This window comes from Mobula birostris, chromosome 2 (assembly GCF_030028105.1).
Source record: "Mobula birostris isolate sMobBir1 chromosome 2, sMobBir1.hap1, whole genome shotgun sequence".
Classification (NCBI taxonomy): Eukaryota; Metazoa; Chordata; class Chondrichthyes; order Myliobatiformes; family Myliobatidae; genus Mobula; species Mobula birostris.
This window is the reverse complement of record NC_092371.1, coordinates 62,467,717-62,483,472: the sequence shown is the minus strand read 5'-3', so window position 1 is coordinate 62,483,472 and position 15,756 is coordinate 62,467,717. Positions and strand designations below refer to the sequence as shown.

The 15,756-nt window shown below is 39.7% G+C and overlaps 1 protein-coding gene across 2 annotated transcripts in view; it reads left to right on the top strand.

The window, feature by feature from the left end:
• Positions 1 to 15,756, top strand: part of LOC140187037 (rho GTPase-activating protein 18-like) — a 135,446-nt gene that overhangs the window by 104,294 nt on the left and 15,396 nt on the right. Inside the window, exons 5-9 of one of the 2 annotated variants that reach the window (XM_072241916.1) lie at positions 5,061 to 5,221; positions 11,125 to 11,290; positions 11,826 to 11,917; positions 12,272 to 12,349; positions 12,463 to 12,619. In XM_072241916.1, the coding sequence (XP_072098017.1) occupies positions 5,061 to 5,221; positions 11,125 to 11,290; positions 11,826 to 11,917; positions 12,272 to 12,349; positions 12,463 to 12,619 (654 nt within the window). The remainder of the gene's footprint in view (positions 1 to 5,060; positions 5,222 to 11,124; positions 11,291 to 11,825; positions 11,918 to 12,271; positions 12,350 to 12,462; positions 12,620 to 15,756) is intronic. The other variant, XM_072241924.1, reaches the window with a different exon arrangement.

Below are 15,756 nucleotides of genomic sequence, written 5' to 3'. Positions count from 1 at the left end.
ACTTATCATGAATAGTAGATATTAGACATTTTACCCAGTGGGTTTATACAAAGAGACAAGTCCACAACACTTTTTCTGGGCATCTCAGGAAAATTTGGTATTAAAGGGTTAATAAAATGTGTAATTTGAAGATATCTAAAGAAATGAGTATTAGGTAGGTTAAACTTTGCAAACAGTTATTCAAAAGTTGCAAAACAATTGTCTATGAAAAGATCTTGAAAACGCCTGATGCCTTTTCTGTACCAATCATGAAATGTTAAGTCTTGTATTGAAGGTTGGAAAAGATGATTGTGAAAGATAGGACTAGAGAGGGAGAAACCATAAAGACCATAATGTTTTCTGAACCGAGCCGATATTCTCAGAGTATGTCTAATGAGAGGATTAACAATTAGTTTAGGCAAATGACAAGGAAGTGCAGAAATGGAGAATTCCTTATGGGAGTTCAATTCCATTGCCACCCATTTTGGGCAGTCAGACTGACTATGAAAGAAAGATTAAAAAGTAAGGCAGCGAATATTGGCTGCCCAGTAATAAAAACGAAAATTGGGCAAGGCGATTCTGCCTTCCCTTTTAGGTTTTTGAAGGTGAACTTTATTAAGTCTGAGACGTTTGCCCTTCTGTAGATAGGACAAAATAATAGAATCTAACGAATCAAAAAAAGCTTTAGAAATAAAAATTAGTAAAGATTTAGTTTGTATCCGGAAAGCTGGCTAAATTTATTAAGTAGTGAAAACATTGGGGGTAAGAAGGTAGTCAGATTTGATATAAAAAGTAAAAGAACATCGGCATAAAGAGAAGCTTTATGCTCAACATCCCCCCTCCAAATCCCCATCAATTCAACGCAGCTTCGAAACGCAATCGCCAATGGCTCTACGTCCAGATCAAAAAGTAAGGGACTTAAAGGGCACCCTTGTCGGGTGCCACGTTTAAGGGTAGAAGTTTAGGATTGCTGGGCGTTGGTCAAAACAGAGGCAGTGGGACATGAATATAGCAATTTAATCCACGTAATCAAACTTTGTCCGAAGTCAAATTTTCCTAAAACCGCAAAAAGATAATTTTCCACTCCACACGATCAGATGCTTTTTCTGCATCAAGAAAGATGACACACTCGGGAGTCCCAATTGAAGGTGAATACAAGATATTAAATAGACGTCATATATTAAAAAAGGGAGGCAAATTTTAATAAAACCGGTTTGAGCTTCAGAAATAATTGAGGGTACAATGTTCTCCAATCTACGAGGAAAAACTTTAGCCAAAATTTTAACATAAACATTTAACAAAGAAATTGGCCTATATGAGGAACACTCTGTTGGATCTTTGCCTTTTTTCACTAAAAGAATGATACTTGCCTCATTAAATGATGCTGGCAATTGACCATGTTTAAACGAATCGGATAAAACTAAGGTTAATTGAGGCAAAAGCAGTGAGGAAAATTATTTATAGAATTCTACAGAGAACCTATCAGGTCCAGGAGATTTACCAGACTGCAGTGCAGAAATGGCTAAAGATATTTCCTCTAATGATAATGGCTCACTGAGTTTTGCTTTGAGATCAGGAGAAAGCGAGGGAATATTTAAACTATTTAAGAAATGCTCGACAGAAATGTTATCATTTAAAGATTCAGAGGAACAGAGTTGAGAATAATAGTTCTTGAATGTATCATTGATCTCAGAATGAGTCAAGGTAATATTCCCATTTCCCATTCAAATTTTAGTAATTTGTTGTTTAGCTTTAGAACATCTTAGTTGATTGACGAAAAAGTTACCAGATTTATCACCATGAATATAAAGCCAGCTCTTATTTTTGAAAAGTTGGCGTTCAATTGGATGAGCGGAAATAAGGTCAAACTTAGTTTCAAGTTCCACTTGCTTCTGGTACAGTTCCGGATTTTTGGTCTGAGCATATAATTGGTCAGTTACTTTAATTTGATTGACCAGATCTAATTGCTCTGTATAGGTCTTTCTTTTCAAATTCACAGTACAGGTGCACATTCCTTTATCCGAAATTCTGAAATCCAAAAAGCTCCGAAAACCAAAGTTTTTTTCACCGACAGCTGAGGTGTGACGTGGCAGCACTAGCAGAGGCCACCAGACGTCAGTTGTGGCTCAGCACTCGTACTGGTTACACGTGCATTTGCTGTTCGCTGGTATTTTGTGTTCACTGTTGACTTTGTGTTTAATTTCACCGTGAAAATATCAAAAAGAGCTGCAGATACCCTTGTGGGTAACAATGAGAAAAAGAGAAGGAATCTTCTCTATCAACAACGCAGAAAGTAGAGTTATTGCAGAAGCTTGATCGTAGTGTGTCTGTGCAGCATCTTACCGAAGAAAACAGTGTCGGAACGACCACTGTATATGACTTAAATAAACTGAAAGACAAGTTACTGATGTTTTACAATGACAGTGACATTCTACGTTTATTCCAATGAGTCATTTACCATATGTTTGATTCGGTTTGTTTGAAGCTATATATTTCTATGTTTTGTTAAATGTTTTTGTTGGAAATAAAATTTCTTCTTGTCATTATTCCCTAAACAATACAGTATAACAATTATTTACATAGCATTTACATTGTATTAGGTATTATAAGTAATCTAGAGATGATTTAAAGTATATGGGAGGATGTGCGTAGGTTTCGTGCACTGCTGGGTCTTAAAGTCCACCTCACTGAGACAGATTAAATAAGGGACTTGAGCATATGTGTTTTTTGGTATGGGGGGGGAATGAAATCCGGAAAATTTTGAATTCCGAAATGCAACTGGCCCCAAGGATTTTGGATGAGGGATTGTGGGCCTGTATATGAAATTATTTAATCCCTTAGATATGCTTTCATGGCATCCCTGACAACCTGAGTTGAGGTTTCAGATGATATATTAATATTAAAAAGAAAGAGTTATTTGGTCCTTCATAAATTTTACAAAGTCATTATCCGACAACAAGGTCAGGTTAAAATGCCAGTGTTTATTCATTTGAGGGAGACCAGGAAGAAATATGGACAGGGTAACTGGGGCATGATCTGAAATCAATATACTCTGATAATCACAAGAGCAAACAGCTGGAATCAACAGATTATCGATTTAAAAAATAATCAATTCTAGTAAAAGTATGATGGACATGTGGAAAAAAGAGTAATCTCTCTCACTTGGATGAAGTTCAGTTTTGACATTTTCTGTTGTTACGAGAGATATCACCCATTTTCTCCTTTGGTGTATTGCAATGGAACAAGTTCAACCTTGGTTGAAAGTGCTTAAAACAATATAGTGGCAGCAGTGTGCCCCAAAGACAAATTAATTTTTGTACTCAGACCAAAATGGCTACCATTACTGTATGATATTATTGACTAGGAAGAATTTCTCTGCTGTCAGTTGTAAATGTCACTATTATTGGACAAAAAAACCCCAATCTGCTAAAGACCACTTCGACTCTTTTTTGGTTTTATTCCCCACTTCCCTTTGAAGAAGAGTGGCGAGGTGGGATATTATTACTAATATAGTTGCTCTGTTCCCATTTACGCAGGGCAATTCGGTCAGAATTTAGAGAGGGAATTGAAACTACCTTTTAATCAGCCAAATTACAGGCTAGCACATTGCACTTTCCATTCACTAAAACCTTTGCCATCCAAAGATGAACTTGTATTTTCAACTTTTTGTTCTGGTCTCATTCCTATATTCCCTCAGTAGAATTAAGTTTGTCTTCGGTGTTTTGGGACTGAAATTGGATTTCTTTTGAATTAAGGTATTACTGGATTTTTGTCCCATTCATGTCGCATTTACTGACATTATGATACTTCTGTGTAACTCTTCAGCGTTATCTTTGCAAGAGAACATTTCGGTTTTTTTTAGTGTCTGCTTTTGTTATGTTGCTCACAGTATTGTGATCTTTTAGTGGTTGAGAGAATGGCTGCATGAATCTGCCTAATTGTGAAATCAGCTCTCCATCTAGATTTTTAGGCCTGTCTTCATTTCCATCAGAAATGAGTGTACTGTTTCAGGGCAGGCTCACGTCGGTTTTTATATTTTTATTTTTTATGGAATTGTAATTTGATATTTTTTCTTTCATTTAAATGGAAATACAGATTTTTCACTGTTCACCAGCTGCACTTTGAGGACTTGTGTTTGAAGACTAGAACAGTCTGCATAATTATTTTTGCTAGTAAATTTAATCCCTCATATTTTCTCCAGTCATAACCATGTGTTATCAGAGTGTCAAAATAACTATGAAATATTATTTGACAGATAAATCACCATTAATTCACCCAGATGAGATGTCACCCATTAACTTTTGTAAATTCATTAAGTTTATTTTTTAAGTGCTTCAATTCTTCCAGTTTGAATATATTCACATGGGAAGTCCCAGAGAACATAAAGATAGAATTTTAGTGTTTTTCGAGGAGGGAGAGAATATTCCCATGGAAGCAGCTACTTCAGTGTATTGCTCAGTTATGGTACTGTATAATATTGGGACCTCAGATTCGTAAATAGTATGTCACTGGTCTTATTTTCTGTGTATATAGAAATGGAAAAGCAACTTCTCTTAACATTTTCTAATGGCAATTTTAAAAATAATTCGAAACCGAAATGTTTTTTGAAATAAGAAATGCTCAAAATGTAGGAAATGAGACATGTCTTCAGTGTATTTCATGAATTTAATTCTGGTTGCTTATTTAAGATAGAGTGGAATTTTTTTCTCAGAATTGTGAGTCTTTGCAACTTTTTTCTTTCTCAAAGGAATCAGCTTTGTATATTTTTTCTGGCAGAGGTCAACAGATTCTTCGTTAATAGGGGGTTGAAAAGTTCCTGTGGTCGGACAAAAATATGGAGTTGAATTTGCAATTGGATCAGCCATGGTCATATTCAACGACAGAGTAGGCTTGAGGGGTCAAGTGTGTTTTCTTATGTTTGCATGTCAATCCTTTTTGCTTGGAACAAGTGTATTATGGTTAGAACTTAAACTTAGTCATGCCAGAACTTTTGCTGCTAGATATCTGTCTTTGCCTACAGAACTATTTTGCAAAAGCCCATTGATTTTGACACTGAATAAGTGCTTGCTTTTTTTTCCCAGCTTGTTCTGATGAACAGGGGAATTCATCACCAAGGCAATGTGGAATTTCCAAAGAAGAAATGTTATTTTCTGATGTTTCTTATTCTGAACAAGCACATATTTTACGATATAGAATGTGCCCCATCAAAGTGAGGAAGCAAAAGGATGATGGAGTTTTACCTGTAAGTACTTTTTCTTATTTTCCTTCTATGTGTTCAGAGAGCAACCTAAACAAAGACTCAGTGGCTCTTTACTAATGAACATTTACTTATTATCACAGTAAAACTATTGTTCCCACTTTGAATCAGAGTCATACTGTGGTCACACATAAAAGTTGCTGCTGAACGCAGCAGGCCAGGCAGCATCTACAGGAAGAGGTACAGTCGACGTTTCGGGCAGAGACCCTTCGTCAGGACTAACTGAAAGAAGAGCTAGTAAGAGATTTGAAAGTGGGAGAGGAAGGGGGAGATCCAAAATGATAGGAGAAGACAGGAGGGGGAGGGATGGAGCCAAGAGCTGGACAGTGATTGGCAAAAGGGATATGAGAAGATCATGGGACAGGAGGCCCAGGGAGAAAGAAAAGGGGGAGGGGGGGAAGCCCAGAGGATGGATGAAGGGTATAGTGAGAGGGACAGAGGGAGAAAAAGGAGAGAGAGAAAAAGAATCTGTGTATATAAATAAATAATGGATGGGGTACGAGGGGGAGGTGAGGCATTAGCGGAAGTTAGAGAAGTCAATGTTCATGCCATCAGGTTGGAGGCTACCCAGAGGGAATATAAGGTGTTGTTCCTCCAACCTGAGTGTGGCTTCACCTTTACAGTAGAGGAGGCCGTGGATAGACATATCAGAATGGGAATGGGACGTGGAATTAAAATGTGTGGCCACTGGGAGATCCTGCTTTCTCTGGTGGACAGAGCGTAGGTGTTCAGCGAAGCGATCTCCCAGTCTGTGTTGGCTCTTGCCAATATATAGAAGGCCGCATCGGGAGCACTGGACACTGTATATCATCCCAGCCGACTCACAGGTGAAGTGTCGCCTCACCTGTAAGGACTCTCTGGGGCCCTGAATGGTAGTGAGGGAGGAAGTGTAAGGGCATGTGTAGCACTTGTTCTGCTTACAAGGATAAGTGCCAGGAGGGAGATCGGTGGGGAGGGATGGGGGGGACGAATGGATCCCTGTGGAAAGTGGGGGGGGGGGGGGAGAGACGTGCTTAGTGGTGGGATCCCGTTGGAGGTGGTGGAAGTTATGGAGAATTATATGTTGGACCCGGAAGCTGATGGGGTGGTAAGTGAGGACAAGGGGAACCCTATTCCTAGTGGGGTGGCGGGAGAATGGAGTGAGAGCAGATGTGAGTGAAATGGGAGAAGATGCGTTTGAGAGCAGAGTTGATGGTGGAGGAAGGGAAGCCCCTTTCTTTAAAAAAGGAGAACATCTCCTTCGTCCTGCAATGAAAAGCCTCATCCTGAGAGCAGATGCGGCGGAGATGGAGGAATTGTGAGAAGGGGATGGCAAGAGACATGGTGGGAAGAGGAATAGTCCAGATAGCTGTGAGAGTCAGTAGGCTTATAATAGACACCAGTAGATAAGCTGTCTCCAGAGACAGAGCCAGAAAAATCTAGAAAGGGGAGGGAGGTGTCGGAAATGGACCAGGTAAACTTGAGGGCAGGGTGAAAGTTGGAGGCAAAGTTAATAAAGTCAACAAGCTCAGTATGCATGTAGGAAGCAGCACCAATGCAGTCGTCGATGTAGCGAAGGAAAAGTGGGGGACAGATGGTCACTGTGTGGTACATGAAAGGGAGAGTAATTCAGTTATGTAGGCATTTGAATCATTATCTTTTTTAAAAATAAATATACTGTGTGTTTAATTAAACTTAGGCATTGCCTTGCTCTGCAGAAAGCAACATTTTTAAAAATCCATCTTAAGGATGAAACATGCAGTGGAAGTAAAGGAAGAAAAATACAGTGGATATTGGTCAATTGGGATACATTGGGTCCAATACATTTTGGCCCAATTAGTTAAAGTTTTGTGGAGAAAGATATAGAAGAAGACAAACTACTATGTAACTGAGTAACAAATTATGTACGAAATGAAATGCTGAACAAATTGGAACACTACCAATGCTATTATAATACTATAAAACTGTGTATTAGTTCCTAATAGTTATCACTGGAGGCATTCATCTTGTATCTGCAGCTGTGTATGGGGTATCCAAGGAGGGTTAGCACCTCTGGTAAAGAGGCTTGTCATGTCCATTCTGGGGCAGCTCACTCACCTTTAGTTCCCACTGGACACTCAGATCTCACCTGTGGCTCCAAGTAACTGCTTGCATGCAACAGCAGCCATTCCCTGGTACACCACCTCAACAGGCGGGTTAAACCAGATGGTGGTAGCCAGTAAGCCTCATACCTAGTGAAATGGGGACATTCCTGTCCTAGCACATGAGGTCAGCTTCAACAGACTGAGCCGATGAGATCAACAGTGTGATACAAAGGGCTAAGAAGACAGTTCTTCAAAGCTCCATGGAGAGTGAAGGGCATGATAAGGCACAGTAGCATTCATGGTTATCCACGGCAATAAAGGAAGATCCCAGCTTGTGATGACTACTGGTACCACTGGACCTGGATGTCTGAGGCTGAGAGAGTGGAACTGTCCCAGTGCAGTGGCTTTTCCACTTTATAAACTGTCCTGCACAGGTTTCATTGTCATCGTTGGATATGATGGACAATCCACATACTGCCGTGTTGTTTGGATTGACTATAAATGAACAACATTAGCACAGACACCTAGTACAGATAAAGGACTGCCTTCATACAATGCTATCGATGACTGCATCCTCCAAAATCTTCAATTTCATTGTAACATTCAAGATGTTACCTTCATAGTTCCTCACTTGTTGAAGTAGTAAAATTGTTTTATTTACACTCCTGGTCGTTTCTGGCATCTCTAAGCCTGAATACTTAAAACTGCAGTGAGTAAAGTAGTTTTAAGTTGTCTTGCTGTTTATTTCTCGCCAGCTATCAATGACAGAAATCACTTCTCTTTGAATGGAAACACATGCAACTGGCGCTATTTAAAAACTGTTTGCTCTAGGTATGTTATGGTGTCTAACGGCCACGCAAGTTCATGGGGCTGACGCTAGTTAGAAACTGTTTGGCAACAGCCGCCTGTGCCAATTAAGTGGGATAGTTTGAGTTTGAGTACAGAGAAGAAATTAAGAACCTGGTGGCATGGTGCGAAAGACAATAACCTATCCCTCAATGTCAGCAAGACGAAAGCATTGGTTGTTGACTTCAGAAGGAGTAGCGGACCGCACGACCCAATTTACATCGGCGGTGCGCAAATGGAACAGGTCAAAAGCTTTAAGTTCCTCGGGGTCAATATCACAAATGACCTGACCTGGTCCAGCCAAGCAGAGTTCACTGCCAAGAAGGCCCACCAGCTCCTTTACTTCCTGAGAAAACTAAAGAAATTTGGCCTGTCCACTAAAACCCTCACTAATTTTTATAGATGCACCGTAGAAAGCATTCTTCTAGGGTGCATCACAACCTGGTATGGAAGTTGTCCTGTCCAAGACCGAAAGAAGCTGCAGAAGATCGTGAACACAGCGCAGCACATCACACAAACCAATCTTCCGTCCGTGGACTCACTTTACACTGCACGCTGTTGGAGCAGTGCTGCCAGGATAATCAAGGACATGACCCAACCAGCCAACAGACTTTTTGTCCCTCTTCCCTCCAGGAGAAGGGTCAGGAGCTTGAAGACTCGTATGGCCAGATTTTGGAACGCCTTCTTTCCAACTGTGATAAGACTGCTGAACGGATCCTGACCCGGATCTGGGCCGTATCCTCCAAATATCCGGACCTGCCTCTCAGTTTTTTTGCACTACCTTACTTCCTATTTTTCTATTTTCTATTTATGATTTATAATTTAAAGTTTTAATATTTACTAATTTGAACTATTTTTTACTAATTTGAACTATTTTTAATATTTATGATATTTAATATTTGTAATCCAGGGAGTGTGAAGCACAGAATCAAATATCACTGTGATGATTGTACGTTCTAGTACCAATTGTTTGGTGACAATAAAGTACAAAGTAAGTAGTGTCCCAAATAAATGAAGGGAATCCTGGCTTTTTTCTCAGTTACCTTGTGTTCTTTAAGAGTTGTCTCAAATAAGCAGCTGCCCTGTTGAACTGATGGACCAATTAACTGGAATCCACTGTACTTTCATCCCAAAATAAAAGGAGAAGGTCAAATGAGGGAAGTATAGCTTATCTCCAGTGAGCTCTGTATTCCATCCTAGGCCTCCTGTCAGGTACGAGCCAGTGGCCAAGAGCTAAGTTCTCTGAAGGTGATGATGCAGTTTGCTTCAAATAACTTAAAAACTGATCTGAACAAAAATGAATGGAATCCATTTGAAATCCCTCAATTAGCTTTATTTGTCACATGCGCATTGAAATGTTAATGCATCATTTGCATTAACAACCAACCCTGTCTCAGGATGTGCTGGGAGCAGCCCATAAGTATTACCGTGCTTCTGATGCCACTATAGAATGCCCATAACTTGCTAACCCTAACCTAAATGTCCTTGGAATGTGGGAGGAAACCGCAGCACTCTGAGGAAAACCATGTGGTCACGGGCAGAATGTACAAACTCTGCAGACGGCGGCAGGAATTGACTGCTAATTGCTGGCACTTTAAAGCATTATGCTAACCGCCACACTACCACCACATCCAGATACTGCTGCCTCATCGGTGGCCTTCCTTCAGCGGTAAGGTCAGAAGTAAAGATGTTCATTGATTGCGCACTGCTCAGAATTGTCTCTGCTCCCATCAGTTAATGAAGCTGTCCACATCCAAATGCAGCAAGACCTGGAATATATCCCAGTCTCAGCTAGATAGGTGGCAAAATAATAATCATGCCTTTCAGGTGTCTATCAGTAAAGATGTCTAACAAGAGAAAATCCAGCTATCACCCACTAATAGTCAATGTCATTACCATCACTGAATCTCCCACTATCAATATCCTGGGAGTTAACTGGAGTAGCTATTGAGCTTTGAGAACATCTTCAGAAAGGGATGCCTCAAAAAGGCAGCATCCATCATTAAGGACCCTCATCATTCAGGACATGCTTTCCTCTTATTACTCCCATCAAAGAAGACATACAGGAGCCTGAGGATAAACCCTCAACATTTTACACGCCCATTGGCATCAGAGTTCTGAACAGACAATGAATCAACCCAAGAACACTACATCACTATTTTTGCTCTCTTTTTGTACTATTTATTTAATTTAATTCTTATTTTTATATTTTACATTTCTTACTGTTATTTTTGTGTATTGCACAGTACCGCTGCAGCAAAAGAATAAGTTTCACGACGTATGTCAGTCATATTAAACTGATTCTGATGTACATGATGTAGATAGAGGAGCAGATCAGAGTCTGCGAAGTGACATTTTAATTCCCTAAACCCTTCCACCATTTACAAGGCTCATATCAGGACTGTGAGAGAAAAGTCTCATCTAAATGCAGCTTCAAAAACATTGAAGAAGCTTGACACTACTAATGCACCATAGCAGCAGTTTCTCCCATCTACAGCAACATGCCAAGGCACTTTATATAGCACCTTCCAAACCCACAGCCTCTACCAGCTGGAAGGACAAAGGAAGCTGAAAGCATGTGAACAACACCACCTGGACATCGTCCTCCAAGGCACAAACCAACTTAACTTGGAAATATGTTACCATTTCTTCAACATCACTGGGGTTCTGGAGTCAAAATTCCTGGAACTCCCTCCCCAAATGTGTCATGGATACAACTCACACCTCAAGGACTGCAGTGGCTCAAGAAGGCAGCTCACTACTACTGTAAGAGGATTTAGGGATTGGTAGTTAAATGCTAGCTCAGCCTGCGAAGTCCAGAGCCCTTGAGTGAATAAGTAAAAAGCACCTAATGAAGCAATAAAACTGTACTCTTTGTCATTATCAAATAACATTTAGTTATATAAGCAAAACTCTTGATAATACTGTTGCATTACTGTGCCTCCTAAATAATGTACTCGATTCTGCCTGTTTTAACAGCAATTCAGAATATACAAGAGTAAACTCGGAACAACCAGGATGGAGGATCTCTCAGAACAGGACATGAAAAAAATTCGCACCTTGGCACTAATTGAGCTTACAGCTCTCTTTGATGTTTTGGACATAGAAGTGAAACGAAACAAAGCAGTAAAAGTGAAAGCACAAGGTCGGTGCCAAGTTCACACTCCTTCAGTTCTACTCAAAAATATTTTGTGAAGATGTTATGATGCGTGTATTTAGTGTGATCAAGTGAACAATAAGTTACGCTGTGGTGGTCAGCATAGAGAAATTGAAAATTTTGGAGAAGTTTTTAGCAAATTTTATGAAGCTGTTGTGAAGAAGCACCATTTGCTAATGTTGATCAGAATTCTAATGCAGTTTCTTAATTTGGAGCATGTGGTTTGGCTTGTATCCTTTCCCAATAGTCCTCTAAAGATGGTCACTAAGACCTGAGATGTTTCTTTCATCTTACTTAGCATAGATCACCTCACAGTAGGAAGGTTTGCAGATGCAAATAGTGCCCACCACATTTGAATTCCAAGATAAAAGTAGAGATAAATGTCTTGATTTTAATTGAGATTATATTATATAAAATTAGATTCTATTAAATGTTATGTTGTAATAACATTGGAGATTGCAGAATTGTCATTAGTAGGTCTGACCAGGAACACAGTACTAATACAGCTTTTGTTTCTGAACAGAAAATAAACTCTTTGGTGTCCCACTCACACAGCTGATTGAATATGATCAGAAGATTGACCCCAATACCAAAGTTCCACTGTTTCTTAAAAAGGTGGGTCCTCCTATAGCACTGGGCATTTCAAAAACAAATGATCAGTTTATGTTATGTATGGAATGCAAAATCTCCAAGCAATTTGAAGTACCTTAAATCTAGAAAATCCAAAGAGCAGAGCTTCAAGTATTAAAAAATAACATCCAGCAGTAGAAGAAAATGTGCTAATTTAAGATTTTGTTTTGCAGTTCTTATGAAATCTTGAGACATTTGTCTATATTTTGATCATCTGCATATTAGCAGCCTATCAACACACAGATGGGTTAATTCCTTCACCAGCAGGAATTTGAAATGAGTGAGTTAAGCACACATTTAGTCCTCAACAATAAAACAAAATTTCAATTTTCCCCACAGTTGCTCTGCAGTCTGGAAGATAAGGGCTTGGAAACTGAAGGAATTCTTCGTATTTCAGGTTCTCTTGCCAGAATAAAGGTAGTGCTGCTAAGCAGGTGGAAAATAGAAGAAAAATAAAAGTTAGTTCCCAACTTTTAGTAACATCCAGCATTCTTTTGACATAAGTGTATGTATTTTTTCCTTGTTCACAGACTCTGCAACAGGATCTTGAATCAAATTTTTACCAAAATAATTTTGACTGGAAGAAAGTTCAACAAAATGACGGGGCAAGCTTGTTGAAAACATTTATCCGTGAAATGCCGTATCCCTTGTTAACAGATTATGTAGCTGCTTTTGCAACAGTTGGAGGTATGTCCTTTTTCATTCTATCTTTTATTTTAAGAAAATCATCCATATATGCCAATTGGTGAAAGTCGGTCATTATTAGTTGGAGCCAAATATTGTTTGAGTTCCTTGATTCATGTGATTGCAATGTAGATGGTGGTGTGGACTTTGAATAGGTGCAGTCATAGAGTATATATACAGTATACATCGTCTTTGGCCAATTTGTGTGTGCGACTGAGACCTACCAAGTATATCATGGCCTAAATGGATTGGACGTGGAGAGGATGTTTCCCATAGTGGGAGAGTCTAGAGGGCACAAGTTCAGAATAGAAGGGCGTCCCTTCAGAACAGAGATGAGGAAGAATTTCTTCAGTCAGATGGTGGCAAATGTGTGGAATTCATTGCCACGGATAGCTGTGGAGGCCAAGACATTGAGTGTATTTAAAGTGGAAGCTGATAGGTTCTAGATTAGAAAGAGTGTCAAAGGTTGCAGGTAGAAGGCAGGAGAATGTAGTTGAGAGAGAAAAGAAATTGGCCATGATCTAATGGTGCTGCAGACTCTATGGGCCGAATAACCTCATTCTGTTCCTGTGACTTGTGGTGCTATGGGCTAACATGCCCATTTCCTCCCTATCTGTCAATATTTAATTGATTCCTTTTTTTGTCACCTCCCCTGAAAGTTTGTTTTAAATTCCCAACTTGTACTTTATGGAAATGCTTGTCCCTCAGATGCCCTTTAAATATTTCTCCTCTTGCCTTAACCCTATGCCATCTCTTGGGAAGAAGTCTAACTCTCTACTGATTTATGCCCTTAGTAGTTTTATAACCCTCTGTAAGATTACACCTTAGCTTCCTGTCCCAGGCAGTCCCTGACAGTGCCAGGCTGTCCAATCTCTCCTTGAAACTAAAGCCCTCCATTGTGGGTAACATTCTGGTGAATCTCACCAGCACTCTTTCGAGTGCTACCGCATTGCTTTTGTGATCAGAACGGCACACAGTATTCCAAGTGAGACCTAACAAACATCTTGTACAGCTGCAACATGATGTGCAGACTCTTACACTTCATATCCTTGCATAACAAGTCAATCAAGCTGAACTCCTTCATTACTACCCTATCCAGTTATTTTGTCATGTTTAGAGAGCAATGAACTTGCACTCAAGGTCCCTTTGTGCATCAGTGCTTCTAAGGTCCCTATTGTGTACCACTTATGACCAACCAGTATTACGTCACACATCTCTAGGTGAAATTTCATCCACCAGCCATCTGGTCCTATGTCCCCCTGTATCCTTGGGCAAACATCCTCCAAATTTTGTGTGATCAGCAAACTTACTATCAGGACACAGATCTTGTCTTCCTAGTAATTTAGAAAATGACAAACAATAACAGTCCCAACACTTACCCCTGCAGTATACCATTTGTTATAAACTTCAAGTCTGAAAAGCAACTTTCCAACACTGCTTCCTCTCACCAAGCTAATTCCTCCCCTTTTCCTCTTCTTCTATTCCCCACCCTGGCCTTTTACCTCTTCTCACCTGTGTATCATCTCCCCCTGGTGCCCCTCTTCTTTCCCATTCTCCTATGTCATCTCCTATCAGATTCCTTTATCTCTAGCCCCTTACCTTTTCCACCCTCCTGGCTTCACCTATCACCTTCTAGTTATCCTCCTTCCCCACATTTTTATTCTAGCATCTTCCCCCTCCTTTCCAGTCCTGGAAAAGGGCCTTGATCCAAAACATCAACTGTTTTTTTTTTCATTTCCATAGATGCTGCCTGACCTGCTGAGTTCCTCCAGCATTTTGTGTGTGTTGTTTTAGATTTCCAGCAACTGCAGAATGTCTTGTGTTTATGATTAGCTACATTAGGTGTTTATTACTACTATGTGGGGCATTATCAAATTCCTTATTGATACAAGTCCACCTTATCTGTCACCCTGTCTTCATCAATCTTCCTTATCTCTTCAAAATTTGCTCAAATTATTTAGTGAGACAGGATACCTGCCCCTTTCCACATTCCACAAAGTCATCCTGACCATTCCTGATCATCCCCTGCCTTTCCAAGTGCACACTTTGTCCTGTCCTTTTGCATTTTTTCCAATAACCCACTGATGTAAGGCTTACAGATTTGTAGCATGAGGTGTCTGAAATGCATTGCCGTGGGAATTACTGGAAGGAACATCTTTTAAGGGACATTTAGGCATGCATGTCAATGGGCAGGGAATGGAGGGATATAGATCTTGTGTAAGCAGATGTTCAGCACCCACATCATGGGCCAAACATCCTGTTCCTGTGCTCTACTGTTTTATGCTCAATGTTTTCTCGCTGTCATGTGAGCTCCCTCGCTCTCTGTTCTTGCTGCCCATACCATCCTGGAATAGATCTGTTCTGGACTGAACTGCCTGAAATTGGTGCTGGCTGTAGATTCAATGGTCACTTGCAAAAGGGCAATAAGATGACAAGACTTTGATAATGACTGGATAGCTCTACCAAAAAAACTGAGACACATTTGTTGGGCTGCCTAGGTTTTGACTATGTTGTAGGGGAAGAAGAGTGAGGGATAATAACTAATAGAGATGTGGAATGTGATAATGGAACTTGGAGACAGACTAAAAGTAGAGACATGAATTCAGCAGTGATGACATGCAAGTTTCAGGAACTTCATTTATTATATTATAGCAGGCAGCCATTGTAATAGTAAACTGGATTTATTGCTAACTAAATTAAACTTGCAGATATAAGTTATTCAGTAATCAAGATCTAGTATGTTACTTAATTCTTTCTGTAACCATCATTCTGCCATCAAAGCCTAGTTTTACTGTAAAGCAAGTTTCTGTGTAATCTTTTCAGATGAGAATGTAAAATTTGTACCAAGTTTATGCTCAGGTGGATCAGCTATGACATGGTGCACACCAGCTTTGATAAATGACTCATTATTTTAAAAAAAAAGGATCTTATGCTTTCCCAGCATATATGATAAATAATCTCTTCTCTGGCTTCCAGCTAGGTACAGGTATTGATTTTAAAGATGTTTCAATGACAAACTCTGTCATTGAAATGTTAGTTAAAACTGATACCTGTACCCAGCTGGAAGTTTGACAAGAGTTTATTCGACCTGTTATTTTGCTCAAGGATTCCGCGAGACTTTCATTTTTTCTCCTACAAAC